Source organism: Manis pentadactyla, chromosome 2, assembly GCF_030020395.1.
Source record: "Manis pentadactyla isolate mManPen7 chromosome 2, mManPen7.hap1, whole genome shotgun sequence".
Taxonomy (NCBI): Eukaryota; Metazoa; Chordata; class Mammalia; order Pholidota; family Manidae; genus Manis; species Manis pentadactyla.
This window is the reverse complement of record NC_080020.1, coordinates 107240967-107262234: the sequence shown is the minus strand read 5'-3', so window position 1 is coordinate 107262234 and position 21268 is coordinate 107240967. Positions and strand designations below refer to the sequence as shown.

The 21268-nt window shown below is 41.2% G+C and overlaps 1 protein-coding gene across 8 annotated transcripts in view; it reads left to right on the top strand.

The window, feature by feature from the left end:
* Positions 1-1427: 1427 nt before the first annotated feature.
* ZNF131 (zinc finger protein 131) overlaps positions 1428-21268 on the top strand; it is a 32608-nt gene continuing 12767 nt past the window's right edge. For 2 of the 8 annotated variants that reach the window (XM_057495465.1, XM_057495434.1), the window contains exons 1-4: positions 1506-1663; positions 2589-2719; positions 3735-3836; positions 11352-11496. In XM_057495465.1, the coding sequence (XP_057351448.1) occupies positions 2596-2719; positions 3735-3836; positions 11352-11496 (371 nt within the window). In that variant the 5' untranslated portion in view covers positions 1506-1663; positions 2589-2595. Of the gene's footprint in view, positions 1664-1689; positions 2108-2159; positions 2372-2588; positions 2720-3734; positions 3837-11351; positions 11497-21268 lie in introns of those variants that run through there. The other 6 variants (XM_057495458.1, XM_057495452.1, XM_057495444.1 and 3 more) reach the window with 6 other exon arrangements.

Genomic DNA, 21268 nt, shown 5'->3' with positions numbered 1-21268 from the left:
TATGTATATAGGAATTTCCAAAATTTCAAATATGTACATTTGGAATTTCCAAAAAGACCTATTTCTTAAGTCTTAAATTTCTTCATCTTAAAAAACATTGTGTGAATAACAATGATGATGGTAATATTAAAACACCAGTAATCCAATTCAATCTATAAGCTACTAGTCTGTCATCCCTTAAACAACCTCATCTATTTCCCTGGCTTCAATAACCACTTTATGCTAAAAATTTTCTGACCTCTAAGATTAGCTCTCTCCCCTAAAACTCTGTACAGATCCATATAAAGTGACTTGTTGACATCATCTCCATTTAGTTCTCTCCCTAAAAGTATCCCTCCTCTCCCCATATTTTTTGGACCCAACATTTCTTCTAGTTGTATTCCCTATTTTGGTAGGCAGTACCAACAATCCACCCTCTCAAGACAGAAAGTTAGGAGCCGTCCATGACCGTTCTCTCCCCTCATAAATATATCCAACATTATTTATTTAGTACCTATGATATGCTTTCCAGTCAACATTGATTCTATCTCTAGATTCCATCCAGTTCTCTAACCCCACTTGTCACTATGGTGTCATTTCGATTAAAAGCCTTCCAACCAGTCTCTGCTCCTTGCATCTTGTCCATTTAATCTATTCTCCATATTGGAGCTAACATTTTCTCTTTAAAAAGTAAATCTCGTGACGTCACTATCCTGCTCAACTTTAAAGACTTCCCTTTGAAATTATAAGAAAATTTAACATCTTTAACATTGTTCACAAGGCCCCTGTGGTTCTGTCCTACCAACATTCTTTCAGTTCCTGGAACACCATCACCTCGGTGCCTCTGTCCTGAGCTGTACCCTTGCTAAAAACACTCAAATTCATTTTGCTTCTTTAAGCCACTAGCTTTCCTTGACCCCCAGATTACCTTGTTCTTTATAACACTCAGTAGTCAGTACCCAAGCAATTAACTTCTCAAATGTCTATCTACTATCTATCAGACTAAGATTCAGACCGTAGAAACCCCATGTACCTTGCTCACGCTGAACTGAATTTCCCAGTCCCTTCAGCAGTACCTTAGCAGTGTTAGCTCTCAATAATTATGTCTGTTGAAATGGTGATTACGTTCATCCATGCATATCATTATCTAAATCCTTCTCTAATCCTCATTCTCTTTTCTTTTGAGAGACAAGAATAAGTAAATCTTGACGATCTCATTAGTCTCAAAACAATTTTTTTCCGGACGAATGAACGAATGACCCGGTTACGGAGGCCAATTTTGGGTCACCGGCCTCTTTAAACGCGGGGCGGAGGGCAGGAAATTGGGAGTGGAGAGCTGCACTTAACAGCATCATAAGTATGAAGTAAATAATCGAAGCAGGTCCAGGTCTGAGCCCAGCACCGCATGCACCGCCTGCTGAGCGCCCAGAGGGCGGGCACCCGGGAGGCCGACCCCGGGCGGCCGGAACGTGCTCGCGCCCGTGCCCGCCCTGGTCCGGGAGCGAGCGCACGTGCACCGGCCGGACCCGAGCGGAAGGAGCACCCGGGCACTCGCGAGGAAATGGAGGGCGAGTCGCTGTCTAGGGGTAGGGGAAGGTGTGGGTTGAGTGCCGCCCTGAGAAGGGAGAGCAGGGAAGGAAAGGCTTTGAGGGACGGAGAGGAGAGAGGGAGGATCGCGAGCTAGGTAAGGAGGGCCGATCCAGGGTTTGGGAGGAAGGGGGCGGGGCGAGGCTGGAGGAGCCGCTGAATAGAAGCACGCGGGGAACGGGTGGCGAGTTGATTCTGAGGGCCGGGGCAGAACGGTTCACACCTGGAGACAGCCGGGCGTGGAGGTGAGGTGGGAGGGCGGTGATTTAAGATCCCGCCCCCGGCACCGCCGGGCCCTGAGCTGGCCCAGTCCCACGGCCGGCCGGTTTCCCCCTCCCAGAGCCTGCTGCCTCACCCTAGCAGAGCGCCAAATCCGTTCGGTTGGCTCCGCCCCCTGCTAGCGGAGGGCGGGCATGGGCGTGGCCTGCTCCCTCCAAGGTCTGCGCTCGGTAGACGTTCGCGCGTCAGTCGGAGTCTGTCGTGTTGACGCAGCACGTAGACGTAAGTGACGCGCAGGCTCGGGCCGCTCCTCCTTCCCTGAGTGAGTGCCGGCCCGGTCCGGGCGGGGGGGGAGGTGGCAAGGGGAGGGAGGTTGGGGGGAGGCGACCCTGGAGTCGTTGTGGGCCCACGGGCCTTTCGGGGTTCCGGGGCGGCGGGAGCCAGCGCAGGGCAGAAAAGCTTGGCCCCTTTAGAGGGCCGCCGTGGCCGTCGGGTTCTCTCCTCTGCCGGACTTGCGCGCCCCGGCGCCCGGAGCCTCCGGCGCTCTGCCCACCCGCTTCAGCTTGCGTCTCCCGACTTCAATTAGGTCAGGCTCAGAGTCCCGCGGCCGCGGCTCCGGCCCCCAACGCGCGGCGGCCACCCGGCTCGCTTTCCTTTCTTCCTTCTCCTTCCTCTCCTCTCGCCTCACCCTTCTCCCTTCTTTTCACGTTGCTGGGGTTTTGTTTTTTGTTGTTTTACGCATTAGGGGTTTTGTTTCTCAGCCCGAGCTCGTGGGTGTACATTATCATGCTCCTCTTTTGTAGAACGGTCATGGAGGCCGAAGAGACGATGGAATGCCTTCAGGAGTTCCCTGAACATCATAAAATGATCCTGGACCGATTGAATGAACAGCGAGAGCAGGACCGGTTTACTGACATCACCCTGATTGTCGATGGTGGGTAGGGTGGTGGGCAGAGGATCGAACTGTGTCTTCAATTCTTATCTCCCCTTCCCTTCCCCCACCCTTCCTTTTTACCCACCCTTTATGGACTCCCTATACAAGGTCTGGGGAGGGTGTGTGCTGGGACCCGAGGGCACTTGTCAGTGTGCACTCACATAGACATGCTGCAGAAGGCTACTTGACCAATCACGCTTTCAACATAATCACATCTTAACTTCTTGGCAACCTTTTGAAGTTCTCCCATTGCACACTTGAGTGCAAGATGACGGCGTGGGGATAGGGAGGATGTCTCTAAATGTTTGGTTAATAGTCTTCTGTTGATGAGCAACTTTGAGGAATCTCTCACAGCAGTCATTTGGGAAATGTTGATCCTTTTTGGTTTCCCAAATGGTCTTGGAGGGAGAATATGAGAGTCCTTTGCAGCACTGGTACCCCCTTTGACAGCCCCTAAAAATTTATATCTTTTACCACACTTAGGTTATCAAAGTAAAGGAGGCAAACCGAGCTTGGGTATCTTTTGTAGTTAGTGAAAGCAGGTTTCTCAAGGCAAGCTATTCTTTATTATAGAGCTGCTGTCGATTGAGCTTCCCAAATTAGGCATATTAAAATGTTTCCCATAGCAAATACATCCATACTGCTTATTCTGTGGGCTTTTTCCTTTGTTTTCAAATGATGTGTAGCCCTTTTGTGTGGTGTTTATACGTAGCAGTTTCAACTGAATAGGATATGCCATTCACTCTTGAAGTGGTAGGTGCCTTACCTCCTAAAGTGTAGACTGGCCTTTATTAAATGACTTAATAAATGAGATCTTAGAGGTTAAGATCTGGCTTCTTATCTGAGATTAAAATTTGCCAAATAGCTGCTAAGAATATTCTGACATTAGTCCAGTAATTTATATAATTTTATAATTATAAAGACATTTTATACTTTATATAATTTTCTAATTTGTTTTATAGTTTTATGTTTGATTTTTGTGAATATGTGCGATTTTATTTTCTTTCATATCTAGGACACCATTTTAAGGCCCACAAGGCTGTTTTGGCTGCTTGCAGTAAGTTCTTCTACAAATTCTTTCAGGAGTTTACTCAGGAACCTTTGGTGGAGATAGAAGGTAAATACTTGTTTTAAATACAATACTTGGCAAACATAATTGATGAAGTTTTAGACAGTTAATTTAGCTTAAGGTACTGGGAAACAGGCATCAGTGGTTCCTATTAGGTGACTGTCTAAATTGTTCTTTTGACACCTGAGAATTCTTACTTGCAGTAAAGTACTTGGTAAAATGATCTGCCAGGAAAAGCTCTTACATTAGTTGGTAGATGTTGATCTCTTAAAGGAGTCTTTTCCATTGCTAAAACCAGTGATCATTGTCTTTGGAAAACATTATTAAAAAGTGAATTCTGATCTTTGTTCAGTGGGCTTTTGTTTCAGACTGGTAAGGATGCTACAGGTGACAGTAGAGGCTTCTGTATTAGCAAAGGTACAGATGACATGCAGTGTGAAATGAGCTTCCCTAATACAGAAAAGGCTAAGAAAGATGAACTGAAGTACCATTCAGAAGATCTAGTAGTTATAGAAGGTCTGGGATGAAAAAGGTCATCCAGTAGATACTGCCTTAAAGTAAAAAGTGATTTTTATGCTTGGTTGACTTTGGTATTAATAACTTGCCAAGTAACAGGTGCTGTGTAGTTTATGTGCATGATTTGAGGTTTACAGTAGTCCTTTGAAGGATCCAAAAGGTTACTTAACCCAAGGTTGTCCAACTAGTGAGGATTCAGTTTATGCTCTTAATTACCATACTTTTGTCTTCTGCTACCACAGTACTTGCCCCAACTCTCCCCCCATCCAAAACTGCCTACATGAATACAGAATTTTAGCTTTTTTCAGGATTCTTGAGTTTTTGTTTTTTTTTTTTTTTTTTACTGAGCATAACTCTTTGTTATGCATGGGTTGCCTGGAAACACTATGCCCTTGGAAAAATGTGGTGCCCTGGGGAGTAAAGAAAACATCAAGAGTTAAGAATACCCCTTTTTTTTTTTGGTACATTCCAGTTTATTTAGCATTCTAGCTGATGTATCCATAGATAATCTTGATTACCTGTGATGGACAGGGCACAGGCATAATGGAAATGTGCAAAGCTTACTAGGTGAGAATCAAACTACCTAGATGGTATTGGTTCTTACTACAAAGTAAGATTTCATCAGTTTATTCATCTGAGGTACAGTATGACCCCACGCAAGTTATCTCAGTTGCATCTCAAAACTTGGTTTGTAGGATTGTAATGATTAATTGAAATAACATACGTAGTATCTTTTAAACATACGTATGAAATATTTACAAATGAACTGTGTTCACTAATATTTGCCACAAAATTATCTGGGAAGGGGGACTGGATGGGAGTAAAGATGAAAACAGCCGTGAATGGATAATTGAAAAAACCAAAACAAAACATATGCAGAGGGCCTGGCAAAACATTTGGTGCATTGTCAAAGCTTAATAAACTGGGGCTATTTACCAAACAGAATACCTATTATTTATTAAGTACTGTATAGACCCAGGAAATGAAGACTTGATGAATAAGACAGCCTTTTTAAAAATTTGCTCATTTAATCACTAGGCACCAGGTAAATGAAGGAAGGCAACAACTGTTGCAGACTTTTGTAGTGGAATGGTCCCATGTGAGGAGGGTGAATGAATGGTTTAGTCTACCTTAGGAAAGATTTCAAAGAGGAGTTTACTTTTGAGCAGAATCTTAAAAAGTCAAAAAATAAATGGCCCAGGTTAGAATATGCATTGCTGAGTGAGTAAGTATTTCTGAACTAACCTGAAAAAGTAGGGTCTTTTCTTCTGGAGACTAATCAGTCATTTTGGGATAGTTTCTTGTACCTCTTAGTATTTCTGACCTGCTATGTCCATTATAGTACAGCATACACAAGCCTTCAGTAATTTAAACTATAGACAAGAAAGTAAAATGTAGGAATGGTCTTTCTGTGTGTGTTATTTGCCAGATTCAGGTTTAAAGAATAATTTTGGCTCATTGTCTTAAGTCCTTAACCTTAGGATTGCTATACTATCTGGCCAGATCACCTGGCTTTAGAGAAGGCCACTGGCACGTAATTAAAAAGTGTGAGTTGTAATCCTGGCTTTACTGTTGTTTTCCAGTTGTGTAATATTGGCTTCCTTTTTTTTTTTTTTTTTAGCCTGTAAAATAATGTCAAGTAAATTTTCATTATGTCATAGACATTTTTAAATATTAATGCCATGACATGCTGGGTGCTGTTAAAATCCTCAGTAGAGTGCTTTTCTTGTTTTGATTTGTTATTAGTAGGCAGTCAACCTGATTAGGTTCAGACTGCCTTATGTGGCTATGGATCTAATTCCAATTTAGATTTCAAAATCTTTGTTGTGCTATTCAGGTCACAGGTGTGCCAACCTGGGTGGTAGTCCACGTCACAGTGCAGTTCTCAAAGCCTTTGCCATGCCCCCTTAGGTCAGTTCCACTTGTCTGCAGCTTGGCGATGAGCTTGAGACTGCATACACAGATTTAGAGGATCTTTCTCCCAGTCTCTGTTATGTTGCCTCTGCACTTTAGCTCCCAGGAGCTCCTTTTCCTGGTCTTCTAGCCAGGAAATAAGAGGTTAGTCTTTTTTTGCTGTCATATACTTCCCGCAGTGGGATCCATTTCCTGGACAAAGTGGTGAGAGAGAAATAATAATTTTTTCCATGCTCTTCAGATCATAGTCTCTTTCCTAGTTGTCTGTCAAAAAGAACTTTCTCTTAGCATTTAGGTGCCTGCTTGGCCACCAGCCACAAGGTGTGCAGCATCAGAACTAGAGCTTGCCTTGAGGCAGGGATGAGAGGAAGAAATAAAAACGAGATACTCTCCATCCTCTTTCCTGGTTCGCTAGCCAGGAAGTTTCTCTTAGAGCTTTTTCTGTCTGTACCTGCTGTAGTTATGAGATTTGTGCTGTACTCAAGTCTAAGCTGGGACATGTAGGAGGAAAATAAAAACCAAGAAATTCACTGCTGTTCTTTGAGTTTTGATTTCTCTCCTGGTCTGCTTGCTTCTGTTTATTTTTTAGAGTCCTTATCTATTTGTTTTATGTATTCTGCCCAGGACATTTTGTTGTAATCAATGGACAAGAAGGGGGGTAGTGTGCTTTCTCCATTTTAGGTAGAAATGGAACCCCCATCTGTAAAGTATGAATGACTTCACTATATATGTTTATATATTCCAGAATGCTCCCTCTGTTTGCTTCTTCTTAAATGAAAAAAGAAGACTCAAGGTGTTCATATTAACATTTCACTTAGTCACTTTAAAAATTGTATTCTCCTGAATACTGCTATTATGAAAGGAATAAGGGATTGATGCGAAATTGGGCTGAGATTTGAAAGTTACCAAACTAGTCCTGATAGAAAATAAAATATTTTCCCAACTATACATCTGTCAACACTTATCTGGGCAGGTGTTATCAGTTTTGTTCATGTTAGCTAATTAGGTCAGTGGTTGATTCCTAAGACCAGTGTCAGACTGGCCAAATAAGAAACACCTAGGGTCTTATGAAGAACAGTTTGCTATCCTAATTTTGATTCCAAAGATCAGGGATCCATGCTTTTTATTAAGTCTTAGAGGGGATTCTGATAACGAAGATTGGGAACTAAAACCACATTTCCTTATTCAGATCCTGGGAGGCCAGATGTTTCTTGAAATTATGTATTTTTAGAATTTTCTAAAGATAATATACTATGTGTATTGCATAATTCTCAGCGGGGTCTGTAACAATATTTCATCAGTGTCTCAATATTTAAGTGGGGTAAAGACTATAAATAGCTTTCTGTCAGTTCAGATCAAATTTTGCTGCCAAATTTATGGAAAACTTCTGGTTGTAAGAGATTTGAGGGACTTTGGAGTTATAAATAAGATATTGTGGACCTGTACTGAATGAGACCACACATAGGATACTCCTCCAAGCAAAAATGGTTCCTGCCGTCATCCTATTTTAAAAATCTTTATCATGGATTTTGGAGTCAGGCTCTCTGGGTTTGATGCTTTTTTCACTTAAGTAATTTGCCAAAGTCACAATGTTAATAACTTCTCTGTGCCCCAGTGTCCTCATCTGTAAAATGGGGGTTATAACAGTTAGTACTATATAGGGTGGTTATGAGAATTAAATGAGTTAATACTTGTAAAGTATTGAATCATAATACTTGATATATATAGTAAGCATTACAAATATGTGTTCAATTGAAAATCAAAATTTCATTCCACTAAAGGAAAAATTTACACACTATTTTTAAAAAGGACTTGAATAGAAAGAGAAATCAGGAAAACAATTCCATTCACAATTGCATCAAAAAGAATAAAATACCTAGGAATAAACCTAACCAAAGAAGTGAAAGACCTATACTCTGAAAACTATAAGACACTCTAAGAGAAATTAAAGAGGACACTAACAAATGGAAACTCATCCCATGCTCTTGGCTAGGAAGAATTAATATCGTCAAAATGGCCATCCTGCCCAAAGCAATATATAGATTTGATGCAATCCCTATCAAATTACCAACAACATTCTTCAACAAACTGGAACAAATAGTTCAAAAATTCATATGGAAACACCAAAGACCCCGAATAGCCAAAGCAATCCTGAGAAGGAAGAATAAAGTGGGGGGGATCTCACTCCCCAACTTCAAGCTCTACTACAAAGCCATAGTAATCAAGACAATTTGGTACTGGCACAAGAAGAGCCACAGACCAGTGGAACAGATTAGAGACTCCAGACATTAGCCCAACCATATATGGTCAATTAATATTCGATAAAGGAGCCATGGACATACAATGGGGAAATGACAGCTTCTTCAACAGATGGTGCTAGCAAAACTGGACAGCTACATGTAAGAGAATGAAACTGGATCACTGTCTAACCCCATACACAAAAGTAAATTCAAAATGGATCAAAGACCTGAATGTAAGTCATGAAACCATAAAACTCTTAAAACAAACATAGGCAAAAATCTCTTGGACATAAACATTAGCGACGTCTTCATGAACATATCTCTCCAGTCAAGGAAAACAAAAGCAAAAACGAACAAGTGGGACTACATCAAGCTGAAAAGCTTCTGTACAGCAAAGGACACCATCAACAGAACAAAAAGGTAGCCTACAGTATGGGAGGATATATTCATAAATGACAGATCCGATAAAGGGTTGACATCCAAAATATATAAAGAGCTCACACACCTCAACAAAAAAAAAGCAAATAATCCAATTAAAAAATGGGCAGAGGAGCTGAACAGACAGTTCTCCAAAGAAGAAATTCAGATGGCCAACAGACACATGAAAAGATGCTCCACATTGCTAGTTATCAGAGAAATGCAAATTAAAACCACAATGAGATATCACCTCACACCAGTAAGAATGGCTACCATCCAAAAGACAGACAACAACAAATGTTGGCAAGGGTGTGGAGAAAGGGGAACCCTCCTAAACTGCTGGTGGGAATGTAAATTAGTTCAACCATTGTGGAAAGCAGTATGGAGGTTCCTCAAAATGCTCAAAATGGAAGTACCATTTGACCCAGGAATTCCACTTCTAGGAATTTACCCTAAGAATGCAGCAGCCCAGTTTGAAAAAGACAGATGCACCCCTATGTTTATCGCAGCACTATTTACAATAGCCAAGAATTGGAAGCAACCTAAGTGTCCATCAGTAGATGAATGAATAAAGAAGATGTGGTACATATACACAATGGAATATTATTCAGCCATAAGAAGAAAACAAATCATACCATTTGCAACATGGATGGAGCTAGAGGGTATTATGCTCAGTGAAATAAGCCAAGCAGAGAAAGACAAATACCAAATGATTTCACTCATATGTGGAGTATAAGAACAAAGAAAAACTGAGGGAACAAAACAGCCGCAGAATCACAGAACCCAAGAAGGGACTAACAGTTCCCAAAGGGAAAGGGCCTGGGAAGAATGGGAGGGTAGGGGGAGATAAGGGTGGGGAAGAAGAAAGGGGGTATTATGATTAGCATGTATAATGTTGGGGGGTGGGGGAAAGGGGAGGGCTGTGCAACACAGAGAAGGCAAGTAGTGATTCTACAACATCTTACTACGCTGATGGACAGTGACTGTAATGGGGTTTGTGTGGGGAACTTGGGGTAGGGGAGAGCCTAGTAAACATAATGTTCTTCATGTAATTGTAGATTAATGATAAAATAAAAAATATATAAATAAATAGATAGATGGATAGATAGATACATAAATAAATAAATAGATAAATAAGTAGATAGATAGATAAATAGATAAGATAGATAGATGAATGAATGAATGACTTGAGTTGTGCTTTTAGACATTTGATTAAAACTCCAGCAAAATCGAATGAATGACTTGAGTTTTGCTTTTACACATTTGATTAAAACTCCAGCAAAATCTAGTTGTCTTTAGCTACCTTCATATGATAAAGAATAACATTGTCAAAAGACAAGTAAGAAAGATTTAGGGGGATCCAAATAAAATTAGCCTTCAGTGAATCTAATTTGGTTTATTTTTTTGCTTATTTGGTAGCATTTTAACTTGGTCACATTACATTACATTTTAAGGTGTTTCTCAATATTTAAATTGCTTTCAGACAATTTAAACATAAGTCTGCTATGGCTTAGAGTTTCTGAGTTGCCCAAAATCACACAGATCATGGAGAGCTAGGACTAAATTTGAACGTTCTGAATGATAATCCTTTCTTTACATAGACAGTGGTGGCTATTCGACCAGTATTTTACTGTGTCCTGAAGGCCACATTTAGGTGTATAAAGTTGATGAGAAGAACATAAAAATGGTTTTCTGTTCGGAATTGTGCATATCATGTACAGTTTGGACTTGGGCCTTTCTTAGCATAATAATTCTTAGCATAAAAATGTTAAAAGTTGTTTCTCCATTCCTGTCAGTAGCTTTTTGTAGCAAAGAAAAGTAGGAATCTTTGAAGCTTAATTTCGAAAGTGACTTTATTCCTAAGTTGTGTGCCTGTATTTTAAGAAGCATTGTGTTAGGTACTGTGAGGTGAATGTACAGAGACAAAATATTTCTCTCAAGTAGCTTACAGTCAAGAGATGTTCGTGAATTGTAATGATCAGAACAGGTTCAGAGTTCAGTCTGGAGGAAGTATTGAAGGTTTCATTAAAGATGTGGCATTAGAATTGGGCTTTCAAGGGTGGTATAGGATTTATACAATTAGAGATAAAGTGCTTAAGCATTCAGGATGGAGGTATTAATGTAAGGCAAAGAAGCTCTTGAAAAGTGAGGAGTTTGTTCAAGGTTATCTATGTAGTGTGTGTTTGATATAGTTTAAAATTTGGAAGGGAAAATAGTAAATAGAAAAATAATGTGAAGGGCCTTGAAATAAAGGCAGAGTGGAAAGCAAACTACAGAGCTGAGTTGATGGAGAAAGATCTTAAAATTGTTTGCTAGTTAGTGCTGGATTTCACTACAGTATTACCGTACTACAAATGAGAATTCTGTCAAGAAATAATCTTCAGGAATAATTCATACTAAAGTTGCAAACACTGGGCTTTTTTTCTTTTCATTACTAAATGTTACAAGTTTTGAATCAGTGCACGTTTTTTTACAGGTGTTAGTAAAATGGCCTTTCGTCATTTAATTGAGTTCACATATACAGCAAAATTAATGATACAAGGCGAAGAAGAAGCCAATGATGTATGGAAAGCAGCAGAGTTTCTACAAATGTTAGAAGCTATCAAAGCCCTTGAAGTCAGGTAATTATTTATTTCTTTATATTCAGTCATGTTCACCCTGATTGCTAGACAAGAATTTGTATGTCATGTCATGAAAACCTGACTTTTTAAAATTAAGAATTGTTATTTCCCTGATTGTTATTTCCCTCACACTGGATTTTCTTGTCCTTATGTAAAAACTGCTGAGATAACTAAAGTAGCATCTTTTGTATCTGACACAATAAGAACTGGGGCATCTTTAAGGAGTTCTCTGGGTTCAATTTGCTAATAATTTGTACCAAGCTTTATTCTAAAAATGGTTTAGCTTACAAAGATTGACATATAGTGCTATTTAAAAATAAGTGAGGAAATTGGTGCAGATAAATAGACCAGATGGGAGTGATAATCAGTGAAGCTAGAATATGGTAACCAGAATGCATGTCATTTACTCTGTAAACTTGCTAGATGGGCTAAATCTAGCTTCCAGAAGTACCTAGTGTAAAGAAAGAAAAAAAAAAAGCTCAGTTACATTATTCATGGTTATAAGATGAGAATAAATCAATATTAGGAGACATTCCTAGTATTAAAATACAAAATTTCCTGTAGGAAGTGTTACGAAAACACTAAATGATATGATGAACAGAGACTCAACATCTTACATAATGAATAGTGGCATTATAATATAGCAGCTAAGAACAAGAGCTCTGGAGTCAGGCTGCCTGGGTAATACCCTACCTAATAGCTCTACTTTGTGGCCTTAGTGAAGTTACTCACCTTCCTGTCTGCAGCTCAGTTTCCTCATCTGTCAAATGGGGAAGTGTGATAATAGTGGTACCTACCACAAGATTGTGAGGGTTAAATGAATTAATGCATGTAAAGTGTAATGCATGGTGTCTGACACAATACACTAAATGAACCACTGTTATCTCCTGGCTCTGTTTCTTATGATAGTCATTAGATCATTGGCATGGCACTGAAGTTCAGTTCAGTAAACTGAGTGTCAAATGGGGCATAGTGGTTTTGATCTTACTCTCTGGTGAGGTTTAACCAAAAAACACAACTTAAAATAAGACATAATATAACTATAATCATCCATAAGTACCGTTTTTCCTAATGAGCTTTTAATTAGTTTAGTGACGGGTCATGATTAAACTTTTCTGATGAGAGCTCGCTGTATATATGTTTCTGATGCCTAGTGCCTAGCACTTAGGTGTGCAGTAAATATTTGTGGATGGATGGATGGGTACATACCAGTTAAAACCAGGTCAGTACTCTCCTGCAGAAAAGAGGTGTGGTGAGAATGTATACCTGATTAAGTTATACTTCTCAAAAAAGAGGTTGATTAAGGGGAATATATATGGATGGGACAATACCTGATTTGTGGTTAAATCCTGGAGAGAAACTTCTAAAAAAAATTCTGTCTGTGTGGTTCCTTTGCTGTACATAAGTGAGTGGTGTCTTTCTGTGGGGAAAGTCCTTGGCAAAAGAGCAGTGGAATATATTCTATGACAGTGGCCTAGGTTGGATTTATGACGCATTTAATTGAATTCATCTCTATGGTCATTGGGAGGGAAGGACAACCCAGGTACAGCTGTTTTTCCATGCTAGTTTAGAACCTTTTAGAGGACTTATTATGGTAAGACTGGAGCCTTACGGTAATTATAACCATCAGTGCTCTTCAGTATAAATACAGTAAAATGTTGAATTGTTATTGAACCAGTTAGGTATGCAGTATACTCTAAAGACAAGAAGAAAGCAGTATTGCATATTGGCTATTTATAATAATACAGTTTAGGAATACAATTAATTTAGTTATGGTTAAATGACTGGTTAAGGCAACTTCATAATGAGAAAATTATTGCATAACTATTTTGCAGATACAGAAGGTGAATGAAGTGCTCTTATCACATTTGCCATATGCAAGTATTTTTGGAATATAGTGTAAACTTTTTGAAATGACACTGAAAAAAATACTAGGACCTATTTTGCTTTGCTGGAATTCCATCATCGTTTTAAAGTTGGGTATGAAAAGGTTCTTGTTAATTGTTAGGAAGCAGCAGTTGCCTTTTAGATTTTCCTCCCCAGCCTGTTGATGTGTAATTTACATAGAATACAATTCACCCATTTTAGTGTAGGTAAATTGAGTCTTTTAAATTGTATATAGTGGTGTAATCACTACCACAGTCAAGATGTAGGAACATTTCCATCACCTTGTGTTTCCTCATGACTCTAGTTGACCCTGATCCCCATCCACAGGCAACCACTGGTCTGATTTTTATCACTGTAGTTTTATTGTATTTAGAATTTCATATAAGTGGATTGTTTCTAAACAATAGGAACTGTGTAGTTTGACTTTTTTCACTTAGCTTACTTATGTTTTAGACATGCATCCATGTTGTGAGTATTACTATTTCATTTTTATCACTGAGTAATATTCCATTATATGGATAGACTCCTATTGATGGGCATTCAGATGTTTCCAGTTTTTGGCTATTACAGTTAAAGTGGCTATGAATATTTGTGTATCTGTCTTTGAATGTTAGCTGTCATTTCTCTTAGTAAATACCTAATTGTGAAAAAGCTGGGTTGTATGGTGAACATGTTTAATTTTTTAAGAAATTGCCAAACTGTTTTCCAAAATGGTGTGCCATTTTACATTCCAATCTGTGGTGTATGAGAATTCCAGTTGCTCCATACTCTTCATAATAGTTGGTATGACCAGGCTTTTTCATTTTAGCTGTGCTGGTAAGTACATAATGGTTGTAATTTGCATTTCCCTGATGACTAATGATGTTGAACATTTTTTCATGTGCTTTTTTGTCACCTGTTTATATCTTCTTTGGTGAGGTGTCTGTTAAAATACTTTTGCCCATTTTAAAAATTGGGTTAATGTCAAGAATTGTGAAGCATCGGAGATTTTATCCTTAACAAGTTAATAAGTTAGCCTGCCACAGTCTGGTGGAAGACATGAGACTCCTGTCAGAGAGAAAGAACTTTATTTCTCTCACAGCATAAGCTTCATGTACGTATCAGTTTTTCTTGGCACTGCCACACTCCCCAACCTCCACACACGTATGTTACCCCTCACCCAAGTGCCACTGGGATGACATGGTGGCCTAGGTGTGTGCTGTGCTCACAGTGGTTTGCATCACAGCGGAGGAACTCTCAGCTTTAGGAAACCTGTATCTTTTATAATACATTCTAAGCAAACATGCCTGACCTTTGTCCCAGAGGGGCCATTATCTTTATTATACTGGACAATAAACGACGTCAGTAGATGAACTTGTCCTCCACCCTGGAGTAAGACAGGCTCTATCTTCTAAGGCTATTTGTCCTACAAACCTTGGAATGATAGTCCAGAACAAAAGGCTATCAGTGTCTTTGTCTCCAAGACATGCAGAAACATGAAGGATTCTTGGAGAGTTGTCTCCTAACAATATCCTTGCTTCTGTATTATTTTAACTACTGGTGAATTTTATTATGAGTACATCACTCTATGACTGCTCTGGTTAATCTGACCAATAGAATCTGAACTAATCCATTCAGTTTTCTCACAGTGGATTTAATTAAGGCAATTATCAGAACTCTGAACAGCAGGACGTGGCCACCCTGCAGTGCTGAGCTTAACCATGTACCCATTCCCCTGAGGTCCTGGACTCAGCCAACTGAACAAATCCCCAGAAAGCCAGGTGGTTTCCTCCTTTAGTTTCTGTATTGACTTTTCCACTTAGCCCTAAGCATTAATCTTAGTACAGCAAGATGTTCTAACAATTGCACAGTCTCCACATTAGCCCACAGGGAGGAAGTCTAGGGCAAGTGTGTCATCTATAATAACCCTGGCAAATGATTTGAGGCTGACATAAATGCCTTCTAGAGCCCAACTGCTGTCATTGGTCACATCAGCTTAAGTCAGGCACAAATTTTGTACCACCTTTTTATTTGGATGATTTCCATCATAGGGAAAACTGCCTGTAGGGCACACAAAAATAATCAGTCAGTCCTCCAGGAAGTTTCCCCAAGTAACCAAGGGTAGCCTTGGTTTGGAGATACTTCCACAATCATGAGAAGTAAACTGATCTAGTGGTGTTTCCTTAAACACTGGATGGTCTCTTCTAACTGCCCCTGAGGTGCAAGTCATATTTTTAGAAAGTGAGTACCTGACTTCCACACAAGAAATATAGTCCCAAGGGCATATAGTTTCTTTGGAAAGAAAGTGTTCATAATTGTTTGGACCCACAAAGTGGTGCCTTGATCAGTTGGGAACACAGGGGACATTGCCTCCAGTGTGGCCTCCCCTTTTCAGTTAGAATGATTGAGCTTAGTCCTTGGTTTTGCAGGAACTGTGAGGGCAGTTGGTTCAGGCTCCTCTGTCACGTTGAGTGGCAATCATCCACACCATGAAAATGGTAGGGGCCAAACATCTAGTGTTTCGTATGGGACGTGCAGAAACTTGCCCATCCCCTACTTTCCTAAAAGACTTCCTAGTAAAGTTAAGGGAAGTGGTGATGAAACTGGTCAGAGCCATCTGGCAGGGGATGACAGATACAGCAATCAATTTAAAGTTGCTTGCAACAGCCAGGGAGAGCTTCATCAGAGCATTTTCCTATCTGAGGAAGGCTCTCTATGGGCAGTTCCAAAGGACAAAAGTCATTAATGTCGCTTCCTCCTCCATACCTCCTGGAGTCTATGGAGTTCTCTCCTCAGGTGCAGTGTTGTTGTTCTCCCTGCACCCCCACAGAATCAGCGTGTCCCATTCTAGTGGCTATAATGCCACCTGTTTTCCAGTCATCCCCTCCTCTTACCCAGACCTTTCCCTGGCAATGGTCAGGGACAGGGCATTTTTATAAAATTTAGAGACCATTGTGTCTTCCATTTTAGCTCACAAGGACCTCCCTAAGTGTACCTAGCAAGCACTATATTCAACCAAGTGTTCATTATTTTTAGGATCTAAGATGTCAGTTCAGCAAGATATACCAGATGGCTGAACTAGAATTAAGTTGGAATCTGCTAGGCCCTTGTGACTAGGCTGCTGCCTGGAAGTGGTACCAACCAGGCTCTCCCAGGGTTGTCATTGGGTGGGGGTCAAAAAGGATCATGTCTGAGAATGGTCTGGACAGAAGCCTAAATTTCCAATTAGGTTTGTATCACTTCCCACCCTTTTTTCCTTCATCGTTACCCAGGAAGGAGCCAAGAAGAGGTGATCCCTTTCTGGAGACAGCTGAGTTCAGTGAGCAGACTGTCTTACTCAGATTTTTGGACAAGGAAGTGGTGAGGAAAGTAGAGTCAGAAATCTTCTTGAGTCAGTCTTTAAGGAGGCTGTTGCAGTGCTCTGCATTATCCGTATCTGTGGGTGGTAGGGAGCTTGAAAGTTTCATTAATACCTTGACTATCAGCCAATTATTGAGTATTTGGTACATCATTATCAGATTGCAGATGGTCCAGAAAGCTAAATACATGACACAGACTAGTCTCAAGGGCCACAATCGTGTGATGAGAACCAGCTGATCAGACTGTTAAACAGCAGCAGTATATATAGCCCAGAAAATGGGAGGTGGTAGGTGGGGCATCAGCAGTGGTTGTGGTCAGAGGTCCAGTGTGGTCAGTCTGCTGGGAACAGTCACAGACAGTGCCCTGAGCAGTGCAGCCTCCTTCACCATGAGACAGACAGGCCACTGTGTAGCAGGTGTCAGCAGTCTGGTGTGTCCTGGCAGCTTCATGTTAGAAACATGGGTCCCTTTCTTTCTGCTCAATCTCTGATGGGGGAGAGGAAACCATGTTGAGCATAATGTTGGATCTAATAGGTGTCAGTGAAGTTTGGGCAGTGCAGGCTCAATCAGCAGTTGGTATCATTAGGGAACAGGCCCTTACCATGGGCATCTAAGTCAGGGATCCAGATAGTTCAATGAACAGCTGCAATTTGTTTCCACAGTTGTGTCCCTAAAGATGGGCATCTAATCTGTCAAGATTTCCATGTCTTCCAAACAGCTAGGCCATTGGCAACAGCCTAAGAGTTGGTAAAAATTTAACAAGATTCGTTGTGGAGAATGTCCAAACCTCTGAAACAGCCTTGGGTTCTGCCTTCTGAGCAGAGTGGCCATATCCATTTCCAGTTTTGCATAGTTAGTGCTAAGGCTGAGCATCTGCAGAAGCCCAGTGAACAGAGGCTTCAGTTTAGCCAAACCATCAGTGAACCAGATTCCCCATTGATCTGGTGGCTTTCTTTGGGCAACAGAGTTGGGGAGCTATCACTTTTTCATGTAAAGCTAAGAGATGAACTCTTTTCTTGAATAGATTGTTTGTTTGACAGGTGCTCCTGGGCACATCTTACCTTGCTAGTTAGCCTTGAAGTCCTAGTTGACATGCTCCCAAATGTCGGTATTAGGCTAGAGAGCCTCAAAGCCTCCATGGATCAGGCATCAGTTTCAGCAAGAGCCTGACAGCAAACCAGTCCTTTAAGGGAGTGTACCTTGTAGCCATGTCAGGGAATTGATGAGTCCATACCTTTTGACAAAGAATACCTCGAGGTGGAGGTCCTTTGCCAGAAGCGCTTATCAGCAAAAGCATCATACTGAGACTTGTAGCTCAAAGGGAGAGAATGTGCCAAAACTTGATGGACAGTTTCCAGTGCAGCCTCTTTGTTGGAGCCCCACTTAAAAGTTGCCAATTTACAGATAAAAAGAAGTAAGTAGAATGCCAAAGTGAGGCATATACTGTCTTCAGTACCCAAAAAATCCAATAAGATGATGGGCCTCATTTTTGGTGGGGAGAGGGAGTTGCTGAAAAAACAGTAATTTTCTCTCATTGCTGGAGGGATTGAGTATTGTGAATCCACCTTCATAGTCCCAAGAAGCTTTTATTTATCAGGCTCCTGAATTTTGTTGCGTTATATCAGCAACCCCTGCTGGTGATAACACTGCAGTCAGGGCCTTTGAGACAGATACCTGACTTGCCAGTCAACAGGACATCAGGAATATAGTGTAAATTTTAGACATCATAAATTTTAGACACTTGAGCTATATCCTGACCCAGCTATTGATGACAAATGTCCAGGGGTTTATTCTGGCAGCTCTTCTCTCCCTGTGACTCTTCCTACTTGGGGTTATCCGTCTGTGGATCCCGTAAGTTCTGTGGGATGGAGAAGGAAAAGATTCCATACCAATTCCTGCTGCACTTTTCATATGACAAAGCAGCAACACTGTGTGGAACCAGCTCTGTTCACAGGGCAAGACAGCCTCCCTTTCCCACTGTTAACCTTGCCCACACCCTGCCAGCTGAGTGCAAGTGACTCCTTTCCCCATGATGGGATGGGGAGTTGGGCACCTGAATCTTCACAGAGCCATGAAAGTTTGAGTCCCTCCCATTCCTGAGTTTCCCTCAGGATATTTCCCTCTTCACTATATACCCTTGGGAACAGGGAGACTTCAGCTCCACCCCTAATTATCTTTATTCAAGCAGGGGAAGTCAGGGTAGAGGAGAAAGGAAGGTAGAAGAGGAAAAGATGTAGATGGAGAAAGTGACACTCTGCCAGTGAGCAGGGCACACTTACTTTTGGTTGCAAGCAGCACAAAAGCTGCGCATAGCTCTACTGAACACTCCACTGAATTCGGCCCACTTACAGCCCTCTGTCAGACAAGACCATCATTACACTGTCTGTTTTAGTTTTGGGGACCTCTTTGATTCAACAGCCTCACCCACACTGCTTTTCAGTTGGGGCCATGAGGTTTATGCCTTTTGGCTGACTCAGACTATAGCGGCGGCCTTCTAGAAAACAGTGTACCTTAATCCTGGACATTGGCTGCCCCTTGTCATAATAACATCTCTTATGCTTTTGCCTGGTTTAATATAAAGTTGGGGGGTGGTGCCGTTCAACAGGCCTGACCACAAGAATTTATATTGTTTTGGATTCTTTTCTCATTCTCCAGTGACTCATTTGCATCAGCTTTGTAAACCCAGTTGGGCAGGAAGACTCTTACTAGTCAGTGCCTCACTGTGGGAGTTTGTCTTGGAGAACTCCCACCAAGAGCACCAAAGCACCCTTATGGCAGCCAGAACCCACTATTGAAAAACTCTGGGACCTTTTATAGTCATCCCCAAATGGATCTAAGATGAACAGGACAGACTGCGGGAGAGGCTGAACCCTGAGATGGCCCAGCTGTAGACATTCTCTTTTGACAAGCATTATGTTCCCCCTCATCTCCCAGGTGGATAGCCGGAGTTCTGATGACTCAGCTGGTCTGTTAGTAGCACTTGCAAATTCCCTCCTGTCACAGTTGGTGTAGGTACATGGTACAATAACTTGTCTGTAAAGGGCAGAACCTTCCACCACCGCTTAATCTTGGTTATTGAGGTGGGGCAGATTAGCAGGAAAGTCCTTCCCTTCGCCACCGGACCCTAAGAGTTTGCAACAAGCAGGGAACCGTTCTAGCAGCTGTCCTTGAACTTACTGCCCAGTACTCACACTGCAACCACCTTCCCAGTTTTTCCTTATTAGTAGGTACTCTAGTTTCCTTAGATTGCCATAACAAAGTTCCACAAACCTGGTGGCTTAAATCAGAAATGTAACTGTTTCATTATTCTTAAGGCTAGAAGTCCTAAGTCATGGTGTGGCAGGGCCATGCTCATTCAAAAGCCACAAGGGGAGGATCCTTTCTTACCTCTTCTAACTTCTTTCTCATAGCCCTATGCTCCAGTTTCTGCTTCCATCTTCCCATTGCCATCTTCCCTCTGTTGTTCTTACAGCTTTCTCCTCTGTGTGTGTGTTTCCAAATGTCCCTCTCCTTATAAAGACATAGTTGTATTAGAGGAGGCCCACTTTAATGACCTTATACATCTGCAAAGACTTACCTCCAAATAAAGTCACATTCATGGGTATCAGGGGTCAGGACTTCAACATACTTTTGGGGGGACACAGTTCAACTCTTAATAGTAGGCAGTTAAGTGGAGGGCCATGTATTGCCCAGTTGACCATACAGTTTGGTCAGCAAGCTTGCTGCCAGCTGTAGTGGACTTCCACAGATCCCATTACTTGCTCTGTGACTCCTTATCCTTCCTCTTCCAGAAAGCCACCTCTTTTTCAGCATCCTGTCCTTGTTGCCCAAACCCGGCAAACTGTGAAATAGCTGAGATTTAACCCTATTTGCAAGCTAACAAGCTACACTGCCACAGTTTCATGGATGCTAATAGAAAATATGGGGCTATTAGGTCAGAAAGAAAAGACTTGGTTTTCTCACAGAAAGCAGCATGAGCTTTATATTTATGCTAGTTTTCCCTTTTCTCCCAAGTCCCATAGGGGTGACTTAGAGTGGCCCAGGTGAATGCTGCACATGTAGCTGGTTTACATCAAAGATGAAGAATCTTCAGCTTAGGAAACCCAAATCTCTCATTATGGGCTGCATGCCAACCAGCCTAATTTTTGTCCCAGAGAGGGACATTATTATAATGGACAATAAGCAACCTGCCCTCTGCTCCAGAGGGAGCCATACTCTCTCTTCCCAAGTTGATGGCTCTACTGCAGGCATCCTTGAAAAGACAGTCTGAAACAAAAGCTGTCAGTTTGCAAAATGTGTAGAAACATGAGACGTGGAGAATTCTCTCCAATAGTTGTTTTCTCTTACTGAGCTTATTGAACTGTGAAAATCTTTTTATTTATATTCTCTACATAAGACCTTTGACAGATACATGTTTGCAGATATTTTCTCTCAGTCTATAGCCTGCCTTCTAGACAGTTTTTATTGTCACTTACCTATTCTGGTAAAGCATGTGAGTAAAATATGGTTAATAACAATTTTGCTTAGTTTCTGGTTGGTCAATACCA